The following is a 15,594-nucleotide window of genomic DNA, read 5'->3' on the forward strand; positions in this document are numbered from 1 at the left end:
GAGAACAGAAAGAGAGAGAATGAGGCGGAGTACGAGAGAGACTGCAGACTGACTGAGTAAAGGACTGAATAGGAGAAAGAGAATTAGGCGTGACATACTGAGTAAAAGAGAGAGTTCACTTAAATATAATTTTTTACTGATCTATACATATATGCAGGAATTTACGTGTATACATGCACACACTCGCACACAACACATACACGCACATACGCATGTACTCGTGTGTATATGTTCATCCGTTCTTTCTCCTTCTCTCTTTTATCTCCAGTATCAGCGACCTTCACCATATTCCAAGCCATAGGTTTCGGCAGGCTGACAGGATGCTATGGGCGGGCGACCTCTTGGGCGTGTCTGAGAAAGGTCAAGAGAGTGCGAGGTGGAGGGCGAGGGCGGGGCTTGGACTCGCATTGACCACCTATAAAGGCTGGGCTCCCACTCGACCTCTCCATCACTCGAATCTAACCACTGAAGCAAACGGAACTCCCTCTCTCTCAAGTGACATCATGAAGGTATGGGATTTCCTCCATGGTCTCAGCTGCTGATGTGTGGAGTATAAGTTGTGTTATGAATTCTGAAAAAAGAAAAGGCTTTTTCATTTCGTGTTCGTAGTGTTTGAAAAGTGTCATCACTGAAGCTCGGATTATTAATGACTTTTGATGATTTTCTTTTCTTAGGTCCTCGCTATTGTGTTGGTATCGGCAGCAGCAGTGGCGCTTGCCATCCCAGCTCCACAGGTTCAGCCGGCCGCCCAGACAACACAATATGTAAGACACATCTTATTTATGTTTAATTTCACCGCTTTCATTATGTTTATATAATGACATAATACTATTTCCCTATGTCCGATGGTCTGAGACGTGTAACCCAATGATATGAACCATTTCTTTATTCTTCTTCCTCTTCCTCCTCTTCCTCCTCTTCCTCTTCCTCCTACTCATAGCAGAACTCTCATCTTCAATTTTTTTTTTTTTTTTCACTTTTTGTGCATGCAATTTTATTGAAACCAAAGGGTTCATGGTTCATTTTCTGGCTTTGTTGCGGAAAGAGCAATCAGCAACTGTTAGAGACAGAGAACGGCCTTCTCGATAAGTCTCTAGCATCAACACAGTGATGATGTTAACTCGTCAAATTGCAAGGCTCTGTGTCCTTTGGATAGTGCAGGTCCTTTGTTCTCTTCCGGCAGCCTATTATCCCCTACAACTATGGCTACGAGATCGCCGACGCCCCCACCAACAACTTCCAGAACCGGGCCGAGATCAAGCTTCCCAACGGCGACGTCTTCGGATCCTACTCGTGGCTGATGCCCACCAACGAGATCTTCACCCTCTCCTACAACGTCACCGGGAACTTGGGCTTCCGCTACTCCACCAGCATCACTCCCGTTGGGGCAGCCCAATAAGGGCGCCGCTCTTCTTCAAACACAAGGTAATGCCATTCACCACGGACCCCAAACACGGGGCTTTGCGAGAAGCTACGAAGATGTTTTGTGCGCTTTTGCAATAGCTGTCTGTTTGTGTTGTCTGATTGTGAATGTCATCTGCCAATATTCCTCAAGTCACTTTCCCAATTCCTCTCTTCTTTTCATCAGTCATTACAATAACTATTTCTAAATGATGTCACATGCATTTTTTACTGTTTGTAGACTTCGCTTGAGGCGATTCCTAGTTCGGTCGACGGTCCTGGTTGACTGTCGGCTGCCTTCACAAATTAACATTACCAAGATGTTTTTTATTTTTGTTGTATTGTTACTACGGGCCCGTTGTTAACTTTATATAAATATATATGTATAAATGAAGTATTTCCTTTCATTTGAATTCCTCTCCTAACTACATGTTGATAAGCAACTTCTAAACGAAGTGTATATATAACAAACGTACTTACCACACTTAATTTAGTCGTAGGTATTCAGGTCATTCAAAATGTTTTATGATATTTCACTTATGTTTCCGACTTTTTTTATTCACTTTCAAGATCCACGAGACCCATTCCTCAGATTCGTGTGTTCCTCTGACCATTTCGTCTCATCGTTGAACTCGAAGTCGATCTTCAGAGAATTCAGGAAATGGCGCGATCAAAAAGGTCAAATCATATAAATTGACGATTTTCTGTTAATCATTTGACATAGGATCGCGTTTAATCATGAACTAATTTCAATCGGCTCTTATGATGCTCTCTCCCTCTTTCTCTTTCCCTCTATCTCTCTCTTTCTCTCTCTCTCTCTGTATCTATGTGTTTGTGTGTATATATATATGTATATACATATATGTGTGTGTGTGTATGTGTGTGTATGTGTGTGCGTGTATGTGTGCACTTATACACACACATAAATATATATACCATCATCGTCATCGTCGTCAGCCTGTATCATTCCACTGCAGGACATAGGCCTCTCTCAATCTTTTCCAGTCATTTCGCTCTTGTGTCCTCAGATTCCAGTTTACTCCTGTGAAATTCGCTATTTCATCCCGCTTTTTTGTCACTGGTCTTGCCCTTGGTCTCTTTGTGTTGTGTATTTCCATTCTGTTGTTTTCTTTGTCTACTTGTTGTCTTGTCTCCAATATATATGTCCTGCCCACTGCCACTTTTTCTTTTTAATGCTCTTAAGTATATCCTCTACTTTTGTTTGTTGCCTGATCCATGTAGCTCTCTTCCTGCTTCTTAAGCTAACTCCTAGCATAAGCCTTTCCATTCCTCTTTGAGCACTTACTAATCTCCTCTCAAGTACTTTGGTCGTAGTCCATGTTTCTAACTCATATGTTATGACGGGAAGGACATATTGGTCAAAAACCTTTCTCATTAGACATAGTGGCAGACGACCTCGTAATATATTACTATGTGTACCGAAGGGACTCCAATCTAGCCTGATTTGCCGTTTTATTTCGGCTTCACAGGATGTATTCGTCTGGATGAGTTGCCCTAGGTATACATACTCGTTTACTGCTTCTAGTACGTCGCCCTGTATTTGTATTTACTCAATTGGGCTTCGACTGTTGAACATGACTTTAGTCTTTTTCATATTCATTTTAAGGCCAATCTTCAGACTTTCCCTATTCAAATCACTTAGTAATTGTTATAATTCATTTGCTTACTCGCCGAAAAGAACAATGTCATCTGCAAATCTTAGATTACTTAAGTTTTCATTCCCTATTTTAATCCCTTTCTCCTTCCAATCTAACTTATTGAATACTTCCTCTAAGCAAGCTGTAAACAACTTCGGTGAGCTGGAGTCGCCCTGCCTAACACCCATTTTTATTGGTATTTTATTGGTATTTTAATGGTTTATACCTGCAATTTGATGGTCGTTGTACCATCTATATATATATCCTCTATTAATCTGCAATATATTTCCTCTACTCCTTGTTTACGAATTGCATCTAGTACTACTGCTATCTGTACCGAGTCGAATGCCTTTTCGTAATCTACGAATGCCATACACAGAGGCTTCCTATATTCGTTTGTTTTCTCTCTTATTTGGGTTAGTGTGTGGATATGGTCTGTAGTTGAGAATCCGCTGCGGAAGCCTGCCTGTTCCCTGGGTTGTTTTGAATCTAATGTATCGGTGATGCGGGCTGTGATGATTTTTGTGAACAGTTTACAGATTACAAGAATCCTGTGTTTGACCCAACGTGAAGTTGATGCAATATACCTAGAACTGCAGCTAAGACATCTGTATAAGTATACTAAATGTTTAGATACAATATACCTGTATATCTGTCACAAACACACACACACACACACACACACACACACACACATATATATATATATATATATATATATATATATATATATATATATATATATATATATATATATATATATATATATATATATTTATATATATATATATATATATATTTATATATATATATATATATATATATATATATATATATATATTTTATAAATGTATACATGAAAATATGTATGTACAAGGAGAGAGAGAGAAAATGAGTGAGTGAGAGAGAGAATGAGTGAGTGAGTGGAGAGAGAGTATAGATAAAGTTAATGAGAGTGAGAGAGAAATAAACAGAGACAAGGAGAGAGAGAGAAAGAAATATAAATAATATAAAAAAGAATATAAAAAGTGAGAGTGAGAGATAGAAAAAGATAGATAGAGAGAGAAAGAGAGTGATTACGCGAGAGAGACACAGAGAGAGAAGGAGATTAGAGTGAGAAAGAGAAAGAGAGAGAGTGGGGCCGGGAGGACGAGAGAGACTGCAGAGTGACTGAGTAAAGGAGTGAATAAGAGAGAGAGAGAGAAATAGGAGTGGCATACTGAGTGAAAGAGAAAGAGAGAGAGTTCACTTAAATATACATTTTACTTATCCATACTTATATGCAGGAATTTATATGTACCCATGCACACACCCGGACACAACACATACACGCACATACGTATGTACTCTTGCATATATGTTCATCCGTTCTTTCTCCCTCTCTCTTTTATCTCCAATATTAACGACCTTCACCATATTCCAAGCCATAGGTTTCGGCAGGCTGACAGGCTGCTATGGGCGGGCGACTTCTTGGGCGTGTCTGGGAGAGGTCAAGAGAGTGCGAGGGGGAGGGCGAGGGCGGGGCTTGGACTCGCCTTGACCACCTATAAAGGCTGGGCTCCCACTCGACCTCTCCATCACTCGAATCTAACCACTGAAGCAAACGGAACTCCCTCTCTCTCAAGTGACATCATGAAGGTATGGGATTTCCTCCTTGGTCTCAGCTGCTGATGTGTGGAGTATAAGTTGTGTTATGAATTCTGAAAAAAGAAAAGGCTTTTTCATTTCGTGTTCGTAGTGTTTGAAAAGTGTCATCACTGAAGCTCGGATTATTAATGACTTTTGATGATTTTCTTTTCTTAGGTCCTCGCTATTGTGTTGGTATCGGCAGCAGCAGTGGCGCTTGCCATCCCAGCTCCACAGGTTCAGCCGGCCGCCCAGACAACACAATATGTAAGTCACATCTTATTTATGTTTGACTACATCGGTTTCATTATGTTTATATAATGACATACTACTATTTTCCTATGTCCCAAGGTCTGAGACCCCTATCCCAATGATATGAACCTCTTCTTTATTATTCCTCCTCGTCCTCCTCCTCCTCCTCCTACCCATATCAAAACCAAAGGGTTCATGGTTATTTTTCTGGCTTTGTTGCGGAAAGAGCAATCAATAGGTCAGCAACTGTAAGTTCAAAGACAGAGAACGGCCCTCTCGATAGGTCTAACATTAACACAGCGATGATGTTAACTCGATGACTAAGCTCATCAAATTGCAAGGCTCTGTGTCCTTTGGATAGTGCAGGTCCTTTGTTCTCTTCCGGCAGCCTATTATCCCCTACAACTATGGCTACGAGATCGCCGACGCCCCCACCAACAACTTCCAGAACCGGGCCGAGATCAAGCTTCCCAACGGCGACGTCTTCGGATCCTACTCGTGGCTGATGCCCACCAACGAGATCTTCACCCTCTCCTACAACGTCACCGGGAACTTGGGCTTCCGCTACTCCACCAGCATCACTCCCGTTGGGGCAGCCCAATAAGGGCGCCGCTCTTCTTCAAACACAAGGTAATGCCATTCACCACGGACCCCAAACACGGGGCTTTGCGAGAAGGTACGAAGATGTTTTGTGCGCTTTTGCAATAGCTGTCTGTTTGTGTCGTCTGATTGTGAATGTCATCTGCCAATATTCGTCAAGTCACTTTCCCAATTTCTCTCTTCTTTTCATCAGTCATTACAATAACTATTTCTAAATGATGTCACATGCATTTTTTACTGTTTGTAGACTTCGCTTGAGGCGATTCCTAGTTCGGTCGACGGTCCTGGTTGACTGTCGGCTGCCTTCACAAATTAACATTACCAAGATGTTTTTTATTTTTGTTGTATTGTTACTACGGGCCCGTTGTTAACTTTATATAAATATATATGTATAAATGAAGTATTTCCTTTCATTTGAATTCCTCTCCTAACTACATGTTGATAAGCAACTTCTAATCGAAGTGTATATATAACAAACGTACTTACCACACTTAATTTAGTCGTAGGTATTCAGGTCATTCAAAATGTTTTATGATATTTCACTTATGTTTTCGACCTTTTCATTCTCTTTCAAAATCCATAAGACCCATTCCTCAGACTCGCGTGTTCCTCTGACCATTTCCTCTCATCGTTGAACTCGAAGTCGATCTTCAGAGAATTCAGGAAATGGCGCGATCAAAAAGGTCAAATCATATAAATTGACGATTTTCTGTTAATCATTTGACATAGGAGAAGGCAGCGTAACATCTTCGCGTTTAATCATGAACTAATTTCAATCGGCTCTTATGATGCTCTCTCCCTCTTTCTCTTTCCCTCTACCTCTCTCTTTCTCTCTCTCTCTGTATCTGTGTGTTTGTGTGTGTGTGTATATATATATGTATATACATATGTGTGTGTGTGTGTGTGTGAGTTCGTGTGTGTGTATGCGTGTGCGAGTTTGTGTGCAATTATACACACATATATATACCATCATCGTCATCGTCGTCAGCCTGTATCATTCCACTGCAGGACATAGGCCTCTCTTAATCTTTTCCAGTCATTCATCTCTTGTGTCCTCAGATTCCAGTTTACTCCTGTGAAATTCGCTATTTCATCCCGCTTTTTTGTCACTGGTCTTGCCCTTGGTCTCTTTGTGTTGTGTATTTCTATTCTGTTGTTTTCTTTGTCTACTTGTTGTCTTGTCTCCGATATATATGTCCTGTCCACTGCTACTTTTTCTTCTTAATGCACTTAAATATATCCTCTACTTTTGTTTGTTGCCTGATCCATGTAGCTCTCTTCCTGCTTCTTAAGCTAACTCCTAGCATAAGCCTTTCCATTCCTCTTTGAGCACTTACTAATTTCCTCTCAAGTACTTTGGTCGTAGTCCATGTTTCTGACTCATATGTTATGATGGGGAGGACACATTGGTAAAAAACCTTTCTCATTAGACATAGTGGCAGACGACCTCTTAATATATTACTATGTGTACCGAAGGGACTCCAATCTAGCCTGATTTGCCGTTTTATTTCGGCTTCACAGGATGTATTCGTCTGGATGAGTTGCCTTAGGTATACATACTCGTTTACTGCTTCTAGTACCTCGCCCTGTATTTGTATTTACTCAATTGGGCTTCGACTGTTGAACATGACTTTAGTCTTTTTCATGTTCATTTTAAGGCCAATCTTCAGACTTTCCCTTTTCAAATCACTTAGTAATTGTTGTTATTCATTTGCTCACTCGCCGAAAAGAACAATGTCATCTGCAAATCTTAGATTGCTTAAGTTTTCATTCCCTATTTTAATCCCTTTCTCCTTCCAATCTAACTTCTTGAATACTTCCTCTAAGCAAGCTGTAAACAGCTTCGGTGAGATGGTGTCGCCCTGCCTAACACCCCTTTTTATTGGTATTTTAATGGTTTCTACCTGCAATTTGATGGTCGTTGTACCATCTATATATATCCTCTAATAATCTGCAATATATTTCCTCTACTCCTTGTTTACGAATTGCATCTAGCACTGCTGCTATCTGTACCGAGTCGAATGCCTTTTCATAATCTACGAATGCCATACACAGAGGCTTCCTATATTCGTTTGTTTTCTCTCTCATTTGGGTTAGTGTGAGGATATGGTCTGTAGTTGAGAATCCGCTGCGGAAGCCTGCCTGTTCCCTGGGTTGTTTTGAATCTACTGTATCGGTGATGCGGGCTGTGATGATTTTTGTGAATAGTTTACAGATTACAAGAATCCTGTGTATGACTCAACGTGAAGTTGGTGCAATATACCTAGAACTGCAGCTAAGACATCTGTATAAGTATACTAAATGTTTAGATATAATATACTTGTATATCTGCCATAGACACACACACACACACACACACACACATATATATATATATATATATATATATATATATATATATATATATATATATATATATATATATATTGTACATACGTTTTTTTTTTCTTATAAATAAATGCATGTATGTATGTATGTATAAAGAGAGAGAGAGAAAATGAGTGAGTCAGAAGAGAGAGAGAGAATGAGTGAGTGAGTGGAGAGAGAGTATAGATAAAGTTAATGAGAGTGAGAGAGAAATAAACAGAGACAGGGAGAGAGAGAAAGAAAAATAAATAATATAAAATAGAATATAAAAAAGTGAGTGTGAGAGTTAGAAAAAAGATAGATAGAGGGAGAAAGAGAGTGATTTCGCGAGAGAGACACAGAGAGAGAAGGAGATTAGAGTGAGAAAGAGAGAGAGAGTGGGGGCGGGACGACGAGAGAGACTGCAGAGTGACTGAGTAAAGGAGTGAATAAGAGAGAGGGAGAGAAATAGGAGTGATATACTGAGTGAAAGAGAAAGAGAGAGAATTCACTTAAATATACATTTTACTTATCCATACTTATATGCAGGAATTTATATGTACCTATGCACACACCCGGACACAACACATACACGCACATATGTATGTACTCATGCGTATATGTTCATCCGTTCTTTCTCCCTCTCTCTTTTATCTCCAGTATCAGCGACCTTCACCATATTCCGAGCCATAGGTTTCGGCAGGCTGACAGGATGCTATGGGCGGGCGACTTCTTGGGCGTGTCTGGGAGAGGTCAAGAGAGTGCGAGGGGGAGGGCGAGGGCGGGGCTTGGACTCGCCTTGACCACCTATAAAGGCTGGGCTCCCACTCGACCTCTCCATCACTCGAATCTAACCACTGAAGCAAACGGAACTCCCTCTCTCTCAAGTGACATCATGAAGGTATGGGATTTCCTCCTTGGTCTCAGCTGCTGATAAGTGTTGACTATAAGTTGTGTCATGAATTCTGAAAAAAGAAAAGGCTTTTTCATTTCGTTTTCGGAGGATTTGAAAAGTGTCATCACTGAAGCTCGGATTATTAATGACTTTTGATGATTTTCTTTTCTTAGGTCCTCGCTATTGTGTTGGTATCGGCAGCAGCAGTGGCGCTTGCCATCCCAGCTCCACAGGTTCAGCCGGCCGCCCAGACAACACAATATGTAAGTCACATCTTATTTATGTTTGACTACACCGCTTTCATTATGTTTATATAATGACATAATACTATTTTAACATGTCTCAAGGTATGAGACCCGTATCCCAATGAACCGCTTCTTTATTCTTCTTCCTCTTTCTCCTCCTCTTCCTACTCGTAGCAGAACTCTCATCTTCAAATATTCATTGCTTTTGCTTACTGTGCATGCAATTTTATCGAAACCAAAGGGTTCATGGTTCTTTTTCTGGCTTTGTTGCGGAAAGAGCAATCAATAGGTCAGCAACTGTAAGTTCAAAGACAGAGAACGGCCTTCTCGATAAGTCTCTAGCATTAACACAGCGATGATGTTAACTCGAGGGCCAAGCTCGTCAAATTGCAAGGCTCTGTGTCCTTTGGATAGTGCAGGTCCTTTGTTCTCTTCCGGCAGCCTATTATCCCCTACAACTATGGCTACGAGATCGCCGACGCCCCCACCAACAACTTCCAGAACCGGGCCGAGATCAAGCTTCCCAACGGCGACGTCTTCGGATCCTACTCGTGGCTGATGCCCACCAACGAGATCTTCACCCTCTCCTACAACGTCACCGGGAACTTGGGCTTCCGCTACTCCACCAGCATCACTCCCGTTGGGGCAGCCCAATAAGGGCGCCGCTCTTCTTCAAACACAAGGTAATGCCATTCACCACGGACCCCAAACACGGGGCTTTGCGAGAAGGTACGAAGATGTTTTGTGCGCTTTTGCAATAGCTGTCTGTTTGTGTTGTCTGATTGTGAATGTCATCTGCCAATATTCCTCAAGTCACTTTCCCAATTCCTCTCTTCTTTTCATCAGTCATTACAATAACTATTTCTAAATGATGTCACATGTATTTTTTACTGTTTGTAGACTTCGCTTGAGGCGATTCCTAGTTCGGTCGACGGTCCTGGTTGACTGTCGGCTGCCTTCACAAATTAACATTACCAAGATGTTTTTTATTTTTGTTGTATTGTTACTACGGGCCCGTTGTTAACTTTATATAAATATATATGTATAAATGAAGTATTTCCTTTCATTTGAATTCCTCTCCTAACTACATGTTGATAAGCAACTTCTAATCGAAGTGTATATATAACAAACGTACTTACCACACTTAATTTAGTCGTAGGTATTCAGGTCATTCAAAGTGTTTTATGATATTTCACTTATGTTTTCGACCTTTTCATTCTCTTTCAAAATCCATAAGACCCATTCCTCAGACTCGCGTGTTCCTCTGACCATTTCCTCTCATCGTTGAACTCGAAGTCGATCTTCAGAGAATTCAGGAAATGGCGCGATCAAAAAGGTCAAATCATATAAATTGACGATTTTCTGTTAATCATTTGACATAGGATCGCGTTTAATCATGAACTAATTTCAATCGGCTCTTATGATGCTCTCTCCCTCTTTCTCTTTCCCTCTACCTCTCTCTTTCTCTCTCTCTCTGTATCTGTGTGTTTGTGTGTGTGTGTGTATATATATATGTATATACATATGTGTGTGTGTGTGTGAGTTTGTGTGTGTGTATGCGTGTGCGAGTTTGTGTGCAATTATACACACATAAATATATATACCATCATCGTCATCGTCGTCAGCCTGTATCATTCCACTGCAGGACATAGGCCTCTCTCAATCTTTTCCAGTCATTCATCTCTTGTGTCCTCAGATTCCAGTTTACTCCTGTGAAATTCGCTATTTCATCCCGCTTTTTTGTCACTGGTCTTGCCCTTGGTCTCTTTGTGTTGTGTATTTCTATTCTGTTGTTTTCTTTGTCTACTTGTTGTCTTGTCTCCGATATATATGTCCTGTCCACTGCTACTTTTTCTTCTTAATGCACTTAAATATATCCTCTACTTTTGTTTGTTGCCTGATCCATGTAGCTCTCTTCCTGCTTCTTAAGCTAACTCCTAGCATAAGCCTTTCCATTCCTCTTTGAGCACTTACTAATTTCCTCTCAAGTACTTTGGTCGTAGTCCATGTTTCTGACTCATATGTTATGACGGGAAGGACACATTGGTCAAAAACCTTTCTCATTAGACATAGTGGCAGACGACCTCGTAATATATTACTATGTGTACCAAAGGGACTCCAATCTAGCCTGATTTGCCGTTTTATTTCGGCTTCACAGGATGTATTCGTCTGGATGAGTTGCCCTAGGTATACATACTCGTTTACTGCTTCTAGTACCTCGCCCTGTATTTGTATTTGCTCAACTGGGGTTCGACTGTTGAACATGACTTTAGTCTTTTTCATGTTCATTTTAAGGCCAATCTTCAGACTTTCCCTATTCAAATCGCTTAGTAATTGTTGTAATTCATTTGCTGACTCGCCGAAAAGAACAATGTCATCTGCAAATCTTAGATTACTTAATTTCATCCCCTATTTTAATCCCTTTCTCCTTCCAATCTAACTTCTTGAATACTTCCTCTAAGCAAGCTGTAAACAGCTTCGGTGAGATGGTGTCGCCCTGCCTAACACCCCTTTTTATTGGTATTTTAATGGTTTCTGCGTGCATTTTCATGGTCGTTGTACCATCTATATATATATATATCCTCTAATAATCTGCAATATATTTCCTCTACTCCTTGTTTACGAATTGCATCTAGTACTGCTGCTATCTGTACCGAGTCGAATGCCTTTTCGTAATCTACGAATGCCATACACAGAGGCTTCCTATATTCGTTTGTTTTCTCTCTTATTTGGGTTAGTGTGTGGATATGGTCTGTAGTTGAGAATCCGCTGCGGAAGCCTGCCTGTTCCCTGGGTTGTTTTGAATCTAATGTATCGGTGATGCGGGCTGTGATGATTTTTGTGAACAGTTTACAAATTACAAGAATCCTATGTATGACTCAACGTGAAGTTGGTGCAATATACCTAGAACTGCAGCTAAGCCATCTGTATAAGTATACTAAATGTTTAGATATAATATACTTGTATATCTGTCACAGACACACATACACACACACACACACACACACACACACACACACATATATATATATATATATATATATATATATATATATATATATATATATATATATATATATTGTACATATATATATATATATTATAAATGTATGCATTTATGTATGTATGTATAAACAGAGAGAGAGAAAATGAGTGAGTCAGAAGAGAGAGAGAGAATGAGTGAGTGAGTGGAGAGAAGGTATAGATAAAGTTAATGAGAGTGAGAGAGAAATAAACAGAGACAGGGAGAGGGAGAAAGAAAAATAAATAATATAAAAATAATATAAAAAAGTGAGAGTGAGAGATAGAAAAAAGATAGAAAGAGAGCGATTACGCGAGAGAGACACAGAGAGAGGAGATTAGAGTGAGAAAGAGAGAGAGAGATAGTGGGGGCAGGAGGACGAGAAAGACTGCAGAGTGACTGAGTAAAGGAGTGAATAAGAGAGAGAAAGAGAAATAGGAGTGATATACTGAGTGAAAGAGAAAGAGAGAGAGTTCACTTAAATATACATTTTACTTATCCATACTTATATGCAGGAATTTATATGTACCTATGCACACACCCGGACACAACACATACACGCACATACGTATATACTTATGCATATATGTTCATCCGTTCTTTCTCCCTCTCTCTTTTATCTCCAGTATCAGCGACCTTCACCATATTCCAAGCCATAGGTTTCGGCAGGCTGACAGGCTGCTATGGGCGGGCGACTTCTTGGGCGTGTCTGGGAGAGGTCAAGAGAGTGCGAGGGGGAGGGCGAGGGCGGGGCTTGGACTCGCCTTGACCACCTATAAAGGCTGGGCTCCCACTCGACCTCTCCATCACTCGAATCTAACCACTGAAGCAAACGGAACTCCCTCTCTCTCAAGTGACATCATGAAGGTATGGGATTTCCTCCTTGGTCTCAGCTGCTGATAAGTGTTGACTATAAGTTGTGTCATGAATTCTGAAAAAAGAAAAGGCTTTTTCATTTCGTTTTCGTAGTGTTTGAAAAGTGTCATCCCTGAAGCTCGGATTATTAATAACTTTCGATGATTTCCTTTTCTTAGGTCCTCGCTATTGTGTTGGTATCGGCAGCAGCAGTGGCGCTTGCCATCCCAGCTCCACAGGTTCAGCCGGCCGCCCAGACAACACAATATGTAAGTCACATCTTATTTATGTTTGACTACATCGGTTTCATTATGTTTATATAATGACATAATACTATATGCCTATGTCCCAAGGTCTGAGACCCCTAACCCCATGATATGAACCTCTTCTTTATTCTTCTTCCTCGTCCTCCTCCTCCTCCTACTCATAGCAGAACTCTCATCTTCAAATATTCATTGTTTTTGCTTTTTTGTGCATGCAATTTTATCGAAACCAAAGGGTTCATGGTTATTTTTCTGGTTTTGTTGCGGAAAGAGCAATCAATAGGTCAGCAACTGTAAGTTCAAAGACAGAGGACGACCTTCTCGATAAGTCTCTAGCATCAACACAGTGATGATGTTAACTCGTCAAATTGCAAGGCTCTGTGTCCTTTGGATAGTGCAGGTCCTTTTTTCTCTTCCGGCAGCCTATTATCCCCTACAACTATGGCTACGAGATCGCCGACGCCCCCACCAACAACTTCCAGAACCGGGCCGAGATCAAGCTTCCCAACGGCGACGTCTTCGGATCCTACTCGTGGCTCATGCCCACCAACGAGATCTTCACCCTCTCCTACAACGTCACCGGGAACTTGGGCTTCCGCTACTCCACCAGCATCACTCCCGTTGGGGCAGCCCAATAAGGGCGCCGCTCTTCTTCAAACACAAGGTAATGCCATTCACCACGGACCCCAAACACGGGGCTTTGCGAGAAGGTACGAAGATGTTTTGTGCGCTTTTGCAATAGCTGTCTGTTTGTGTCGTCTGATTGTGAGTGTCATCTGCCAATATTCGTCAAGTCACTTTCCCAATTTCTCTCTTCTTTTCATCAGTCATTACAATAACTATTTCTAAATGATGTCACATGCATTTTTTACTGTTTGTAGACTTCGCTTGAGGCGATTCCTAGTTCGGTCGACGGTCCTGGTTGACTGTCGGCTGCCTTCACAAATTAACATTACCAAGATGTTTTTTATTTTTGTTGTATTGTTACTACGGGCCCGTTGTTAACTTTATATAAATATATATGTATAAATGAAGTATTTCCTTTCATTTGAATTCCTCTCCTAACTACATGTTGATAAGCAACTTCTAATCGAAGTGTATATATAACAAACGTACTTACCACACTTAATTTAGTCGTAGGTATTCAGGTCATTCAAAGTGTTTTATGATATTTCACTTATGTTTTCGACCTTTTCATTCTCTTTCAAAATCCACAAGACCCATTCCTCAGACTCGCGTGTTCCTCTGACCATTTCCTCTCATCGTTGAACTCGAAGTCGATCTTCAGAGAATTCAGGAAATGGCGCGATCAAAAAGGTCAAATCATATAAATTGACGATTTTCTGTTAATCATTTGACACAGGAAAAGGCAGCGTAACATCTTCGCGTTTAATCATATATGTTCGTAAAAATGAACTAATTTCAATCGGCTCTTATGATGCTCTCTCTCCCTCTTTCTCTCTCTCTCTGTATCTATGTGTTTGTGTGTGTGTATATATATATATATCTATATACATATATGTGTGTGTGTGTGTGTCTGTATGTGTATGTATGTGTGTGCGTGTATGTGTGCAATTATACACACACATAAATATATATACCATCATCGTCATCGTCGTCAGCCTGTATCATTCCACTGCAGGACATAGGCCTCTCTCAATCTTTTCCAGTCATTCATCTCTTGTGTCCTCAGATTCCAGTTTACTCCTGTGAAATTCGCTATTTCATCCCGCTTTTTTGTCACTGGTCTTGCCCTTGGTCTCTTTGTGTTGTGTATTTCTATTCTGTTGTTTTCTTTGTCTACTTGTTGTCTTGTCTCCGATATATATGTCCTGTCCACTGCTACTTTTTCTTCTTAATGCACTTAAATATATCCTCTACTTTTGTTTGTTGCCTGATCCATGTAGCTCTCTTCCTGCTTCTTAAGCTAACTCCTAGCATAAGCCTTTCCATTCCTCTTTGAGCACTTACTAATTTCCTCTCAAGTACTTTGGTCGTAGTCCATGTTTCTGACTCATATGTTATGATGGGGAGGACACATTGGTCAAAAACCTTTCTCATTAGACATAGTGGCAGACGACCTCTTAATATATTACTATGTGTACCGAAGGGACTCCAATCTAGCCTGATTTGCCGTTTTATTTCGGCTTCACAGGATGTATTCGTCTGGATGAGTTGCCTTAGGTATACATACTCGTTTACTGCTTCTAGTACCTCGCCCTGTATTTGTATTTACTCAATTGGGCTTCGACTGTTGAACATGACTTTAGTCTTTTTCATGTTCATTTTAAGGCCAATCTTCAGACTTTCCCTTTTCAAATCACTTAGTAATTGTTGTTATTCATTTGCTCACTCGCCGAAAAGAACAATGTCATCTGCAATTCTTAGATTGCTTAAATTTTCATTCCCTATTTTAATCCTTCTCCTTCCA

At 40.5% G+C, this 15,594-nt stretch overlaps 4 protein-coding genes across 4 annotated transcripts; all 4 read left to right on the forward strand.

Annotated features, from left to right (window-relative positions):
- Positions 1–387: 387 nt before the first annotated feature.
- LOC147470673 (uncharacterized) lies at positions 388–1,795 on the forward strand. Its single transcript, XM_086543518.1, has 3 exons — positions 388–509; positions 675–764; positions 1,184–1,795. The coding sequence occupies exons 1-3, from the start codon at positions 504–506 to the stop codon at positions 1,397–1,399; spliced, it is 312 nt and encodes a 103-aa protein (XP_086399644.1). The 5' UTR covers positions 388–503; the 3' UTR covers positions 1,400–1,795.
- Positions 1,796–4,547: 2,752 nt separating this feature from the next.
- Positions 4,548–5,937, forward strand: LOC122244798 (uncharacterized). The gene is made up of 3 exons (XM_043002773.2): positions 4,548–4,697; positions 4,863–4,952; positions 5,326–5,937. Exons 1-3 carry the CDS (start codon positions 4,692–4,694, stop codon positions 5,539–5,541), a joined length of 312 nt encoding a protein of 103 aa, XP_042858707.1. The 5' UTR covers positions 4,548–4,691; the 3' UTR covers positions 5,542–5,937.
- Positions 5,938–8,634: 2,697 nt separating this feature from the next.
- On the forward strand, positions 8,635–10,076 carry LOC147470674 (uncharacterized). The gene is made up of 3 exons (XM_086543519.1): positions 8,635–8,784; positions 8,952–9,041; positions 9,465–10,076. The coding sequence occupies exons 1-3, from the start codon at positions 8,779–8,781 to the stop codon at positions 9,678–9,680; spliced, it is 312 nt and encodes a 103-aa protein (XP_086399645.1). The 5' UTR covers positions 8,635–8,778; the 3' UTR covers positions 9,681–10,076.
- A 2,686-nt stretch (positions 10,077–12,762) lies between these two features.
- LOC122244800 (uncharacterized) lies at positions 12,763–14,197 on the forward strand. The gene is made up of 3 exons (XM_043002774.2): positions 12,763–12,912; positions 13,080–13,169; positions 13,586–14,197. The coding sequence occupies exons 1-3, from the start codon at positions 12,907–12,909 to the stop codon at positions 13,799–13,801; spliced, it is 312 nt and encodes a 103-aa protein (XP_042858708.2). The 5' UTR covers positions 12,763–12,906; the 3' UTR covers positions 13,802–14,197.
- Positions 14,198–15,594: the final 1,397 nt, after the last annotated feature.

The sequence above is a fragment of the Penaeus japonicus genome, unplaced genomic scaffold, assembly GCF_977035675.1.
Source record: "Penaeus japonicus unplaced genomic scaffold, GWHDUDI00000001_assembly GWHDUDI00000013, whole genome shotgun sequence".
NCBI classification, from domain to species: domain Eukaryota; kingdom Metazoa; phylum Arthropoda; class Malacostraca; order Decapoda; family Penaeidae; genus Penaeus; species Penaeus japonicus.